This window comes from Pleurodeles waltl, chromosome 4_2, assembly GCF_031143425.1.
Source record: "Pleurodeles waltl isolate 20211129_DDA chromosome 4_2, aPleWal1.hap1.20221129, whole genome shotgun sequence".
NCBI classification, from domain to species: domain Eukaryota; kingdom Metazoa; phylum Chordata; class Amphibia; order Caudata; family Salamandridae; genus Pleurodeles; species Pleurodeles waltl.
The window spans coordinates 693,234,278-693,250,057 of NC_090443.1; the positions used below are offsets into that span (position 1 = coordinate 693,234,278).

General features: G+C 44.8%; 1 protein-coding gene across 1 annotated transcript in view; it reads right to left on the minus strand.

Moving 5' to 3' along the window:
- Positions 1 to 15,780, minus strand: part of LOC138293931 (vitellogenin-A2-like) — a 79,453-nt gene that overhangs the window by 49,309 nt on the left and 14,364 nt on the right. Inside the window, exons 10-14 of the mRNA XM_069233209.1 lie at positions 14,189 to 14,314; positions 13,218 to 13,436; positions 9,471 to 9,694; positions 9,269 to 9,366; positions 7,068 to 7,192 (exon numbers count right to left, since the gene is read on the minus strand). Of these exons, the coding sequence (XP_069089310.1) occupies positions 7,068 to 7,192; positions 9,269 to 9,366; positions 9,471 to 9,694; positions 13,218 to 13,436; positions 14,189 to 14,314 (792 nt within the window). The remainder of the gene's footprint in view (positions 1 to 7,067; positions 7,193 to 9,268; positions 9,367 to 9,470; positions 9,695 to 13,217; positions 13,437 to 14,188; positions 14,315 to 15,780) is intronic.

Below are 15,780 nucleotides of genomic sequence, written 5' to 3' on the forward strand. Positions count from 1 at the left end.
ACGACTCATGGTAAGTCAATATACAGGTACCGTCAAGCTCACAGAGATGGGATAGCCTCCAAACATACACCAATGAGTTATCAGACATTATCGCGCTCAACATTTTGGAGGTTTGTGGTGGAGTTCCCAGGATCCCCCTGATCTGTCAAGGCTGTCATTGAGTATGACATTAAAGTCCCCCCCCAAAAAAATAATCTGCGCGCCTTGGCTCTGTACCTTTGACCACAATGTGGATAGGAAGTGTGGGTCATCTGTGTTAGGGCCGTATACGGCAACCAGATTGTCTTTCTAAGGATATGCTGAGTATACAGATGAGTTTGGCGCATCCCAGCCTCTAGCTTTTAGGCGAAGGGAGTTGGGGTCAGCTAAGTGCATTTCCTGCAGGAAGCATATGTCCACTCTGCGCCTGATCAGGTAGGAGTGCACCAGTCAGGCTTTTCTAGCATCGTTAAGGCCGCGGATATTCCAGGTTAGGCATTTCAGGGTAGTCATGGCATTGCGCTATGTTCCATCCCGTAGATCTTTGATCTTTTATCCAGATGTTGGAGTGTGGTGTCAAATTTTGTGCAAGAGATAAATGGCGTCTCACACCTCATCCATATAAACTGGAACAAACTGCTATAAGTCATAACTAAACAGCAAACTAACCCAACCCCCACCCACACCAACCCCCCAATTTGGCTGAGATAAGATTTCCAACTCCCCACCCAATATGGCCAACTTTGACTGGAAAGAACCATCCCTTGGGGTGAGGTGACTTCGGGAATATCCCAGCCAAATGGCTGGGTGCCGGCTGTCTGGTTCAGAAGCCCCACACGGTGCGGCACGGTGGTTCCACTGCTATGGTGTGAATATTAGGCTATTAAAACAGGGATCCTCTGGAGTAACTTAGTCATTATCACTTAAGTCAGCATTCCCAGTGGCCCCAGTCAAGCCACCCAATGGACCTCATTTGTTGGTGATGCTTTTGGAAAACTTCAGGGCCGCCCAGGTGCCTGCAAAGATATGCGCCCTCCCATTAGCCATGACCCGGAGCTTGTAAGGGTACAGCAATCCGTATGAAATTTTGGCTTTCTGTAGAAGTTTTTTGGCGGGAAGGAATTCTCAATGTGTGGCCTGCACAGCGAGCGTGAAGTCAGGATAGAAGGAGATGGCATTACCATGATCTTTCAGTAGACTTTCTTCACAGGCCAAGCACAAGATCGTGTCCCTGTCTCTGTAGTTAAGGAGTTTAGTTCATTATTGGTCTGGCCTGCACCCCCGGAGGAGGGCAGGGGCCTAGCGATCTGTGGGTGCGTTCTACTATAAATAATGGGGATAAGTGCTCCCCAAACAAGTCTTGTAGCAAATCTTCAACATAGTCTTCCATTCTGGTTAAAGCAGTAGATTCTGGTACGCCCACAATGCACAGATTACTGCGGCGAGACCTTGCTTCCAAATCTTAATTTTTAGCTTTTATAGCATCCAATATTCTGTCCATTTTCAACATTTGTTCTCTAGAGTCGTTTTGCTGGTCGTCCACGGCAGAGATCCGAGTTTCCAGGCTGTCTAGCCTTTCTTCATGTGTGTCCACTCGTTTTTTGACTTGGTCAAGGCGGGCAGTGAGGAGGTCTAACTTGCCGTCAATGGCTTTAAGACTGTTTTTCACCTCCAACAATATTTCTTTGAGGTCCGGCATGCCGGGGTCCTCCACAAGTGGGGAGATGGGCAATGAGCCATGAATTCTCTCTCTCGCTGTGCTGTACGTGCCTTTTCCCGTCAAAGGAGAGTTTTGCCTTTTTGGAATCCACTTTGCCCATCGTCGCGTTGACCCAGGGTACACTGTTCTCGGAAGCACATGTCACAAGGAGAGGTGAGTAATGCAGCCCACCACCGCCTTGACTGCGGCAAATCGGAAGGTCCCATCTCACCCCGCCACCAGGCCACTGTGGGGGCATGAGCAGGCCCCAAATGCGCCTCCAGGGATGGCCAGGGAGGCCGGCCCAGCACACAGGATGTTCTCAGCCGTGCGGCAGCCAGGTGGCATGATTTCAGTCTGCGGCTTGCTGTGCCCTCTCCTCTGCAGTGAGGGGGGCGCAGTGCAGCAGATCCCAAGTCTTTTATTGGGAGTACACTCACACCATCTCAGGCCTGCACTCGGCAGTGGCACGCATTGCCGGCCCCAGGCCCTCTTCCAGCGCAAGCCCCGCAGACAGCCAACGGCCCAATCCCACTCTCCCAGCCCCCCCCACACCCATGCCCCCCAATCACCTGGTTCCAGATCTGCCAAGCAGAGCCTGGAAGTCCCCTCGGGTTCCCTATCCCCGACTGCCACACTCAGGTAGGCCCTGGTTCGTCCCGCCGCGCAGTCCTTGGGGGCACAGTCCAGATGGCATCCGCTGTCGCAAATATCACTCACTGCTGCAGTCACTGGTTATAATAGCGCTACGCCGCCGGGAGCAACATTTTAGCCACATGTTGACAGATATATCTCAGCCAGCCGGCAAAGCCCTCTGAGGAGCGGCCATCTTGCTGCTCGGCGTGACCACGCCCACCGAAGTTGCTGTTATTCATTCATTTATTCATTCAAGCACTTCCTCTCCAAAATGCTGTCTCTGTATTTGTAGTAGATGTTAGTTACTATTCATTAAAGGAATTCAGTGTACAGGGCACATGCAAGCAGCTCTTAAATACGCCAGAGTGATGTTATGGAGGAAGTATCACATTGTCATAGCTGATGTATGAAAACTGACACCTTGAGGGTCCAGTCCAGCAGTGACGCTGAGAATGAAATGAATGAGAGTCAACCATGAGACCTGTACAACCCCCTCTTTTTAGATGCTTCCCACCTACTTCCTTCTTTCCCTGCACTTTCACCGAGTTCATTTATCCTATCTCTTCCTTGCCCGTGACCACTAAAAGGTCACAGACTAACCACATGCAAGGCCAGCCCCTTCTCTGTTTTTATCCCTTATAAGTGTACTTATCCTGTCTTTGTTCCATGCTGTTCCCCCATCCACCCTTACTCCTAGCTACACCTGCCTGCCCAGCACCAACTTGGGCTACCTTCACCACCATGAGATTTGATTAGCTGTCAACAGAGATAGCAACTGCTATACCCGGCTTAGACCTTTTGCTTTTGTTGGCACTGCCCTTGTTACTACCTCAAGAATTGCCCATGTACATATATACAAACTGATTATTTTTTAAATGGTTGTGACATTTCCTATGTAGTCAGCAAAGGAGGTTGGTCCTGACCTGTATTATGCTCCAATGCCACACCTATGATGTATGCTTTCTTGAAGTAGATAGATGAGTTAAAAGATTACCTGCGTTTGCTAAAATTACGTACCTCACAGGGGCAACCTTGGGTCAACCTGAGCAACTCATTCAGTGCCCCATGCTAGTCATCAGAGATGTGCACCTGTAAGTGAGAGCATTGGGGAGGCTACGATACTCTTCCTTGTTTGCAACTCATTGTTCTTCTGAAGAGTCAGTTGTGTTGTCTCCTAATAAGCTGTATCCTAGTCAGTTTAAGTATTCTTCGATATGTCACTACCACCCCTTTTGTTTCCGTTGTCCTCTCTCATTTAAGATACTGGACTGTGTGTATTTTAGAGTTTAAAAATGTGTCTAAGGTGGCCAATGTTCTTTACTTGGTTGTGTCACCTTGTGCATTGTTAAAATAAACATACCACATTTTGACATAATAGTTACGACCGGCCAAAATGCTTCACTGCCATGGCCATTCTGGCAACTGTTGGTATCTCAGGACCAACAGTTGTTGAATGTCACCAAAAACCTGTGAAAAACAGATTAAAAGGGAGAAAATGCCCTGATGACTCCTCAGAACAACCTTGAGTTTAGCCGTGAATGGGAGGCGGCTGTGGTGCTTAAGGAGGACATTGCATCAATCCTGTGATGTTTTGGGGGGGTCAAGGGTGCATGGTGTAACTGATGCTACCCCTTGCATTTCAGTAAGTCGGTGTTCAGGAGGTGACTGTGAGGGGAAGGGATGTACAAGATAGCATAGGAGATAAAGAACTGCATGAGATTAAAGCTTTTTCAGACCTGACAGCCTTAGGGTGGTTACCCCTAACTTTTTTGCTGCCTGCCTCCCTCCATATTTTTGACACTATTTTTGCTGGTGTTAGGACTCTGGGCACTTTACCACTGCTAATCAGTGCTAAAGTGCATAAGCTCTCTCCCTAAAACATGATAACATTGGTTCACACCCAACTGGCATATTTGATCTATTTATAAGTCCCTAGTAAAGTGCACTACATGTGCCCAGGGCCTTTAGATTGAATTCTACTAGTGGGCCTGCAGCACTGGTAGTGACACCCACATAAGTAGCCCCTTAACCATGTCTCAGGCCTGCCATTGCAAGACGTGTGCAGGCAATTTCACTGCCACTTCGACTTAGCATTTTAAAATACTTGCCAAGCCTTAAACTCCCCTTTTCTTTACATAGAAGTCACCCCTAAGGTAGGTCCTAGGTAACCCAGGGGGCAGGGTGCTGTGTAGGTAAACGGTAGGAGATATATCTGTGTGTTATATATGTCCTGGTAGTGGAAAACTCCTAAATTTGTTTTCCACTGATGTGAGGCCTGCTCCTTTCATAGGCTAACATTAGGGCTACCCTTATAAACTGTTTGAGTGGTAGATTCTGCTTAGAAAGGGGTAAACAGGTAATATTTAGTTTGGACCAAATGGTAATACAACATCCTGCTGACTGGTGAGGCTGGATTTAGTATTACTATTTCAGAAATGCTACTTTTAGAAAGTGAGCATTTCTCTGCACTTAAAATCCTTCTTTGCCTTGCAGCCTGTCTCCAATCCACGTCTGGGCTGGGCTGGTTGACAGCTCCCTTGTGCATTTCACCCAGACAACCACAAACACAGGATGCTCAGTCATACCTGCACCCTTCTGCATACTGAATGGGTCTTCCTGGACTGGAAGGGTGGAGGGGCTGACACTTACTTTTCAAAGGACAGTGGCCTGCCCTCACACAATGGACTGTCAAACCCCCTACTGGGACCCTGGCAGACAGGATTGACTGAAAGGGGACCTTGTGCACTTCTAAGCCACTCTTTGGAGTCTCCCCCACTTCAAAGGCACCGTTGGTCGCATAAACTAGGTCCCTGACCCTACCAACTTAGACACTTCTTGGGAAGACATTCTGCACCAGAACCTGCAACCTGCCAAGTGAAGCTGCCTGGCTGCCCAAAGGACTCACCTAGACTACTTTGCTGTAAATGACTGCTGCCTTGCTGTTGCCCTGCTGCCTTGCTGGCCTCTGGCTCTGCTGAGAAGTGCTCTCCAGGGGCTTGGATTGAGCTTGCCTGCTGTTTCCTGAAGTCTCAGGGCCAAAAAGACTTCATCTCTGCAAAGAAACTCCTTATGTGGTGAACATCGGCGCACAGCCTGCCGGAATCGACACACCTCCTGCCCAGCGGTGAGAAAATCACTGCATTACTGAACCAGAACGACGCAGCCCGGCTCCCCGAGTGGCGAGCGAAACAGCACCAGCATTGTGGCTGGAACTTCAACGCACAGCCCACCGGATCAACGCATCGCCGAGCCGGAGCAACACAGCCCGACTTCCTACAAGAGGAATTGGCGCAGCTCCAGCTGAGTGGCAGAATCCCCGTATAGCCCACCGGATCAATGCAGCACCTATGACTTCGTCCGGCATGCCCAGGATTTCCATGCAACATCCCTGGGCGTTAAAAGACCCCGCATCGCAAAGAAGATTCAAGCCTGTGTGCCGGAATTCGACACAAAGCCCTTGCTGCGTGAAAAGGAATCAACACATTGTCTGTGTGTGCCTGGAAATCCGACGCACACCCTTCATTTTCCACGCATCTCCTCCCCTGTGGTCTTCATGAGTGTAATTTTGATGCAAACCAGGTACCTTGTGCTTGCAAGAGACAATTGTTGCTTTGTAGAACTAAAGACTCTTTTTATCATTTCAAAAGTGATATTCCAGTGTGTACTTATCAAATCTTGATTGTTTTGACCTGCATTTAATCAGATAAATATTGTATATTTCTTTAAATCTGTGTGGTGTCTTTCTGTGGAGTTCTCGCTGTGTTATTGCATGACTTATTGCAGAAATACTCTACACATTGCCTTCTAAGTTAAGCCTGACTGCTCAGTGCCAAGCTACCAGAGGGTGGGCCCACGAAACTTTGGATTGTGTGTGACTTACCCTGACTAGGATTGTGGTCCCTACTTGGACAAGGGTGTATACCTCTACCAACTAGAGACCCCATTTCTAACAAGCATCATAGAGGTAAGCAGTGGCTAATGTACAATTAGGACATGGTCATTAATATATACCTTTCAATCTCACCCAGTACCTGATTGTATTTCCTCACTTAGGTCACCTTTTTAAACATTTAAAGAAGGGTTTATATTGGGATGCATTGGAATATATAGCTTCACTGACTTTTGATCATACTTAAAGATTTAGAGGATCAGTCTGTAGGCAAAAGGTTACCTTTGAAATGTTAAAATGGTGGAAAAGGTTCTCCAATGATTTCTTCAAATTGACAATGTTGCTTGTTCTGTGGATAAACCTCCGTCCCATAGTACACCATTTGACCTATTTGATAATTACCCTACCTTGTGGGCTGAAGATAGGGGAGAACAGAAGTGAAGTTTGGCAATGAACAGGGCTGTACAAGACAAGTATCTGGCAAACAAGGCAAACCAGAGGGTTGGAGCCGAGGGAGTGAGTGTTTCTCAACGTCTAATTTTGAACCTTACAAAAGTATTTATAAAATACGTACTTAGAAAATAAGATGTTTCTTCAGTTGGTATCCACGTATGAAAGACCTTGACAAATTGGGACCTTGTGCAGTATGTGAATTAGTGTAGTCATCTGCTCAAACGTGTGTGCATGGAAAATAAGTGTGCTCTGGAATGACATTATCACAAAACCTACGTAAGGAAAATGAGTGAGACTGCATTTTTCATGTTTTAGCATCTCAGAAAAACAATCAGTATCTTATAGCTTGCAAACAAGTGATGCATCCATGAAGTAAGACTTTATTGCTCTTGCAGATTTGCAGTTTGTTACCTCTAGGATATCAGCCTCTGCACCAGTGAAGTATCCTCGAACTTTAGCAAGCATTAAAACGGGTAGAAAGGTGGTGGCACTGTTCATCATGAATATATCAGCTGCTGCGCCGGCCATCAGTGGATCTGAAAACAACCATAATGGTAAATGTTCCATCATTTTACAGCCAATTACGAGGATTTTCTGACTTAAATTGACTAACAAAACGAGCCTGCCAGCAATTCACACGTCATCACTCGGTGACTCCCCAAAGTTATAAACATATCACTTTTGATGTCCTGCCAGACTCACAACATCCAATTCACAAAAAAAGAAAGAACAACAGAAATTTACTCCTGCAGGGTTCCTCCTATATTCGGGGTACATTTCTAATTGTATTGATGTAACAAATATTTTCTAGTACTCCTAGGGTACTATTGCTTCTTTTTCATTTATTTCGCATGGAGTAATATGTTTCCCTATGGAGGAAACTCTTCGACTAAACCCCAACAAAGTCCGGGTGTTATTTTCAGTTCCCACTCTGGACACAAATGTATTCCTGTTCTTGACAGTAGTATAGCTTCGGTTATTTCTTCGCTGGAATGGGGTGAAACGCGTTTGTGAAAATCCACAAACGTGCATTTATGAATGTTTCCACACCTTTGAGCCATTCCCTCAATAGAGCACCCGCTCCCCTAGACTGGCAGACAAAAGAACAGGGAGTTTTCACTTGTAAAATCTATTTACAAGTGAAAACACTCATTCTGTGATGAACAAGCTTGGTTTTCACTCGAAAAGTGACATGCATATTTATTATGTACACATACATCAAATTTCTTTGGAACTGGGACTGTAATGCTTCACAACGGAAGACGAGACACGTGTAAAACAATGTTAGGGCAGTGATAATCCTAAGTGATGTTTATTCTTTCCATTTTATGGACCAAGCTGAACAGTAAAATCAAGTGGATTTGACTAGCCATGGCAATCACGTACAGGGCCGACTTTAGCACTGGTGGGGCCCTGTGCAATATTATTTTTTTTGGTGCCTCCCCCCCCAATCTCCCCATGACCACATCCTCAGATTCACTCACTACCACCTGGAAAATGTGCCACTCATCTCTCCGTAGCCTCTCTCACATACATTAATTTGTTTTAAAGCAGGCGTAAAGGCTGGCTTTACTAATCAACTCAGCTGTCCACATAGAATACAGATCTGTTTTTTGCAACAGGCATATTAACCCACTAAGCTACTTAATGGCGAGTAAAAGCTGGCTCGACAAAACTCCCATCTTTCTCTCTCCCTAGCAGGAACATTAATCGCAAGAAATATCTTGACATTTTCATTGTTTCCAGAAGACTGTATGCACAATGAACTTTTCAGCAGGTGCTTCTAAATCGCAAGTTTCGTAAGTACTTGCTAAACACAGCGCCCCCTTAAGGTCAGCACCCTGTGCGGCCGCACCGCTCCTAATGCAGTAAAGCCGGCCCTGAGTACCAATGGGCGGAGAAAGGCCTGCGCCGAACAGGATTTTCTTGTCTGCTCTACAACCGACTCAGTTAAGCCTTCCAGCGTGGACTTCATCTGAATGACTGTCAGGCCCATGTAAAGCACCTGCCTCGTTACCGACATAATTGTTTTGTTACTGCAGTGTCCGTAGTGAGCACAAAAACTGCAAGAGTGAAGCCGGACTTAACGTGATCTTACTCTGGAAAGTATTTTGAAGGGCACTGGAACACCTCGCAGAGAGACCCCCAGGAATTTTGGTTCCCGAGGCTTAGCATTTGAAAGAGCACTGCTTATTGGACCGATTTTCAAAGCAATGGAGAAAATGTGGGAGTGATGCAGGCACGTGGCGAACAGACCACATATCTATTGTAGATTCCAGGCAGTTGCCATGGAATTTATACAGCAATCATCACTTTGTCTGCCATTACTGCTTCAGCCATAACATTGGTAAGATATGTTCTGCAATAAGGGCGACCTTGATACATTTAGTATGGTACACGATCCGCAGCACTCAGGACATTATTAATAAAAAATAACCATCAACTTCTATTTTATTCTGTTTTTACTGCGTTCATCATAAATGAAATTAAATTCCGAAGTCAAATTTACAATATCATTCAAAAGTCTGGGAAATTAAAAGCACCAGAGAATCCCTCCTCCATCCATTTCGCTAAAAACAGTAAAACCTTCAGAATACAGCATATATACTCACACTTAAAGGAATCCATATGAAGAGCTTTGCTGTAACGATAGCTCATTCTGTCAAGTGCTGGGTTCAGTATTTTAACAGCTACACTGCAAGCAGCGGCCCTGAGCAAAAGAATATCAATATAATTAGAGTATTTCATTACACATTAGAAGAATGGTACACGTTCAATGAAATGGTCCATTATTACCGGCACTAGTACACTTACACTTGGTGGAGAGATGGGACTCGGCTTTTGGACAAGGCCTTCATGTAAGAATAAGCAAAGCTAGTAAGCTGCAGGTTCACTTTGCTCTCCTTTGATGCGATGTTGGCGATGGTGGTCACTAAGGCGATGCCAGGCTTAGTTTCAAACAGAACCACTGCGGCCATCATACGGACTTCAGTACGAACCCGGCGGTCCATGAAGATCTGGAGCAGAATCTCCTGAACCTATGAAGATAATTAAAATACTTGAGGAACCCCAAGATTGCTTTGCAGCACTCTGTCTCTATCAAAATGAGGTTTGTGAAGTAGGGGTGACTAATATGAGACCAAGAATGCTGGTGCAAGGACGGTGCCAACCAGATTGTAGCTGTTAGCAACTGTTACACAAAGACCAATTTCACATGAGCTGTAAACAATACCTGACATAATTTTGAAAACCACAAGACTAGCAATACTATGTAAGCAACGAAATTGGGAAAAAATAGAGCCGAGAAAGATCGAGGGGAGCAACACCTGAAAGTGTATATACAATTAGGGTGGTAGAACTTTGGACTGATTAATATATACACCCCTTACACAGCTCAAGACCCTTCCACACAAAGATTCTTGATTAGCTGATGGGTTCCAGTGAAAGTGATATCATATTGGGAGGGGACCTTAATGCAATATGGGACCCTGAATTAGGCCAAGAGGGTACACTATTTCAGGCCTGTGAGAAAACAGGGCTGATTGCAGAGGCCCCCTAACTTTTTGCCCCCATTTTCCACTTTTTGCTGGTGTTTTCCTGACTCTGATGGTGCCCTGGGTACTGCTAACCAGTCCCAGGGCCTGTGCTCTGTGTAAAATGGATATGCAAATTAGGCTAATTATAATTGGCTAAGTTAGCCTACCTATAAGTCCCTAGTATATGGTAGGGCATGTAGGTTTAGGGACCACAGCATAGGTGGTGCACCCATAGGTGTACTGCGGAGGTACCCAGTGTCATTTTAAAGGCAGGCCTGCCTTGCTGGCTGCTTTTAAATTAAAGTTACTTGCAAATTCGACTTTGGAATTAAAAGTAGTTCCAAAGTCTTAAACTACCTTATTTTTACATATAAGTCACCCCTAAGATGTGCCCTATGTGCCCCTAGGGCTGGGTGCCATGTAACTATAAGCAGGGACTTTATAAAAATCGTTTTATAAGCCCTGGTGAGGTAAAAACAGTCAAATTAGTTTTTCCCTCATTGTAGTAAATGGCCTTCATAGGCTAGAATGGGGAGACTTTATTTTAATTTTTAAAGTCTCCTTAAATGATGCATACCAAGAGTTTGGTATCAAATTGATTGTTGTAATAAATCCCACAACTTCCAGTTGTGGGATTTAATATAACTTGTTCAGGTAAAGAGTTTTAAACTTTACCTGAAAAGTTGCCCATTTCAGCCCTGCATTGTTTTTGCTGCTGTGCTCTGATTGGCCAGCCTCTAGCAGCTTGGCCAAGCTACCTTGATGAGGTGTGAAGTGGCCTGGCTTCACACAAAGGAATGTGCCTGTGGGAGGGAATCTCCCCTCAGCAGATGGTGAGGCATGAAAGGGGAGGGCTGCCAAACTGGTCTTCAAAGGCAGAGAAGGACATTTGGAGCAACCAGCAACACCCCCACATCCTGCAACCCCAGACAACTAGGTGCCCCCTTGATTAGCTTAGGAGAGGGCAGGAGAGGGGGGTGTTTGTGATTTTTAGCCACACCAGTGGGTGGGCTCAGCCAGATGTAACGTCCAAAAATCAGATTCAGCCATGAGGGATTTTTAGAGAATGTTGCCTCCTGGGATTGATTTTTGCCACACTTCCCAGGAAGTGGTCATCACAGGGGGTATGACCCTGCACCTGATTGGAGAACCAGGACCCCCCTGCTTTTCACCCAGGAGCAAGGATAAAACTGGCAGACCTGCACCCACACCTCAGTTTCCTACCACATACAACAAGGAAGAACAACAGAAGAAGAAGGACTGCCCTGCTGGACCCCTCGCTTGCACCTGGAACCTGCACTCAGAAGTACTGCACCAGCTGCACACTTGGGCTTCACCACAAGAAGGACTTTGCCTGGCTTCAACTGGTTCAAGGAGGGACTCCCTGTTTGCTACAGGTGAAAAATTGCTATTCAGAATCCCCTGCACCAACTCCTGAAGAAAGCGACCAGCTGACCACTGTCCAGTGGCCAAAAAGGAGTTTGCGCCAGGTGCATTCTGGGAGTTGTAGTCCGCACCCCCCAAGGACCATCTCAGAACTTCTGGACCCTTGGGGTGACCTGTGGTCCCCAAAAGAACCTTAAAAGGACATCTGGGAGAAGCCCCAGAAGTTTGGAGAAGTTTGGAGAACTTTTGTAAAAAAGCTCCATAGAGGGACCGACCCGCCGCAGCAACTCTAGCCGGCTTGCCTCAACCGCGACCCGGCCTGATTTGCTGGTTCGTCCCGGTAAAGAAAATCTCAGAAAAAGAGACTAAGTCCGAAGGTAAAAAGTTGACCGGGACCTCCCAGCCAGCGTATCCGAGGAGGGCTCCATGAACGTCGGATCAAGATCCAGGTTTATCCCGGTCGAAGGATTTTCACCTCAAAAAAACGACTAAATCCGAAGGTAAAAATCTCCACCAAAGATTCCAGCATCGCGTATCTGGAGAAGGGCTCCAGGAGGTCGGATTGGACTGGCAGGTTCGTCCCGCTTAAGAAAATCTTTGAAAAAAAAGTGTGAAGGTAAACATTTAACCGAGGCCTCCCGCGGCCTGTAGCCGAGCAGGGCTCCATCGCGGTCGGCCTTAAACTTTGACTTTGCCCCGGTCGAGGTGCAACCAGATGACCCGATTGGCGCTTTTGTTTCTAGGCGCTAAAAAATAATAATTCTTTAAAAATTCATATCTCCGGTTCCCCTCATCCGATTTTATTTGTTTTGGTGTCATTTTAAAGATAAAAATATAATCTATTTTTATAAATTGGTTTTGGATTTTTAAACTGTTTCCTGTGTTTTATTTAAATACTGTTTTGTGATATTTGAATGCTTTACACTCTGTCTCCGAAGTTAAGCCTTGACGCTCGTTGCCAATCTACCAAAGATTGAGCTGGGGTTAATTTACTGAGACCTAACTGGACCTTAGTGGAGGTTAGTGGCCTATTGCTAAGATCCTTATTTGCGGCTGAAAATGGGGAATCTAAGACAATGTACCCATTGAAATACTAAGTGAAAGACAGGTGAGAAGAAATGTTGCGGAAAAGTGGAGAATGAATATGGGCGCCTTCTAAGACTCTATTCAAAGCTGAAAGGAGCAATGGAACAATAGGTGTCTTCCAGTTTAATGAGCAGGGAGACTTGCATCAATGCGAAGATGGGGGTATCAGTCATAGATATCTTTGTCAACTCAGGCACATAGAGGTTAAAGTCCTGAAATGGAGAAAGGCTGGAAATTGCCTCAATAGCCAATAAAAGGTTAAATGTGACAATATCACGGTTATAGAGCACATGCATTTTAAATAAATAGAAATCAAACGTTTCCATCAAAGATGAAAAAAGGTACTAGTGATGCAACGTCAACAAATATTTCCTAACAATAAGGAAGACAGAAGCAGTATTTCTTTTCTACGGTTATATTAAACAAATGGTGTCTACAAAGATTGAGTCAGATCTTTCACGGAGACTGGCTGAGGCACATTGAAGGAGGCAGTTGACAATCTAGGGTAGTCTTTCCTAGGGCAGTTATTGTCCTTCTTTTCTTGCTCTCTTACCTTTCTGGGATCCTCTTTGGCGATGTTCCGAAGCGCCATCACTGCATCAGTCTGAACCCGGACCGGAAGCTGCAGTGCACTGGAGGAGAATCCTGGCAGGAACTTCTGGATGCGTTTGAGACTGGCCGGCTGTCCTGCATTACCCATAGCTTTCAGAGCCAGGGACATGTCCTCTTCATGGGCATTGTTCGCTGCCTCCGCTGCTAGCTCGTGGAGGGGCTAGAATGGAAACACACAATTAATATTCCTGCTTTTCACATTTATGCAACCTAGCGTTCATGCCAATCACTGAAGAAACACAGATCTTCATCCACTCAATCACAAATTATGTAGTACTTTTTTGTTAATCCCAGCAATTATGTTTATTTGCACGCTTCGAAAGAACTATGAAAACACACTCACAGCATGTCATGCCTATGTATGCAGGCACCGCCTTTGATAGCAATACAGCGTGGGTTTGCTGTTATAACTCCTTCTGTGCCTTGATACTGGGGAAGGTTATACAGGGACCAAAGCAAATATCCCTGTGCTTCTAGTTCTTTGATACACTTGCTTGAAAGAATCTAACCACACTACAGGTGCTGGGCCCGGTTCTCGGAAAGATGGTTGTTGTCAGGGTTACTAACACTGTGAGGACCAGTCCCATCCCCTCTGCATTACGTATAGATGGGAGACTCACAAGGGTTAAAGTTAGTCTGTGATGCTAGGCATGTGCAATAAAAATTATAAGTAAGTAGTCATGAATGAATGCCTTCATTTAGTTAACAAAATCCTTTATTACTGTAAATTCATATATGTATGTACGTGTGCACACATTATAAGTGGAAATAAAAAATCCTTCTTTATTGAACGTCATCTCGGAACTAATAGCCAAATTTGTAATGTTTCTTAAGCCAACATTTTTAATTTGACTTACGTTTGACCAACATAAACGGATTGCATAGTATTTGGGATTGAACTGTATTACTCACAGAAAGGGCAGCCTCGGGAACAGAGGAGTGTGCACTATGATACTTTTTCACCATAGATCCGTATGCCAGGATTGCAGCTTTGAATACTTCAGGGTATTTCTGATGTTTGACAACGGTCACTAGATCCTGCAAGAACAAAGACAGAGAGCAATGGTGAGCATAAAATGTATTCTGTATAGACATGGACTCAGCAAGAATGAGGCATGGACAGACCAAGGGCCTTATGTCGACATGGCTGGAATTATCTTGTCTTAAAACTACCCTGGACAAAACATGCTAAAGGACTGTTTTAAAACAATTGTACTTGTTTTTTCAGCAACAATCACAGCATCGCAGGTCCAACATCTCCCACGACACTACCACATCATTATGTCTTACATTGTATTTTGGTGCTCATCTGTAAATTATTTGTGTTTAACAAATTCAAATGTCTCAACAAAACCCACTCCTGAACGATGTTTGTCGCAGATGGTCTATGTTGGCCTATTCGTTTTGCAGAACTCATTCCTCCGCCTACATATAAACCTATGTAAAACATAACAAGTGACTAGTATTTAAACCGTGCAAGTGGAAAGTGGATGTCTACATTGGTATCCATAGAGATGCTGCTGCACCGAGAATGACCCTCAGTGTCCTCTGCTCTCTTTTGTAGAAAGTAGACCAGCTCTGAAAGGTTCTTGAAGTGTTCTTGCAGGTCAGTCATTGTGGGCTGTTGGGCATGTAGTGAAGTTACTATGTTTGTCAATGTCTCTGCAAATGTATGCAAACAAGCCCCAGGTCTACTGGAATTGTATCTACTTTCAGTCCAAGCGTCTCTCTAGATGCTCTAATGGCTTCCCTTGTTTTGTCCAACTTTTGACTGGTAGCTTTTTACAACATTGTCATATGTTATAGCACCTTGAAATTCTTTCTCAGAGTGACTTTATCAAAGGATTCACTTGAGAAAGAAACCTAATTTTAATTCAATGTACACCAGCTAACGAATTATATGACAATGTGGAACTATCCATTGTATCTAGAAAATTCTGTTGTCACAGATTTAGATAATTTCAGTAGGAATATATATAATGCACATATGCATAAGATACATTGCTCGCTGTAGCAGCAAAAACAATGAATGGAATTACAACAAAATTAGAGGATGATTTGTAATTTGGCAGAAAGGGTACACCGTCACAAATATCATCTAGTTTCCTACCCACTAAACTGATGGTCTATTCGTCTCATTTAAAGTCAGTAAGACCATAAGTATTTCGTCAAAGGAGCCCCTGTTGACTCCATCAGGGGATATGTCCTTCAATGGCCCAAAAAGGTACGGGCTGTCATGGGAAGCACATCACACCATCCACTCTATTTAGATTAGCATTAGGTGTTTTTGACCTGTTCATTATTTATTTTTTCCTGTTTCTCTCTTAATGGTGAAGGACAGGAAAAGCTAATAATGAACACTACACCCTGGGAGAAAACTCCCAGAGTGTGGGGGCATAGGCTTTTTTATTTTTCAGAAACAAACTCCCGATTTAAGAGATTGTTTTTGAAAAACAAAAGCTTTGGAAATGTTGGACAGCTGGCTGTCAAGTCTGACTGTACCA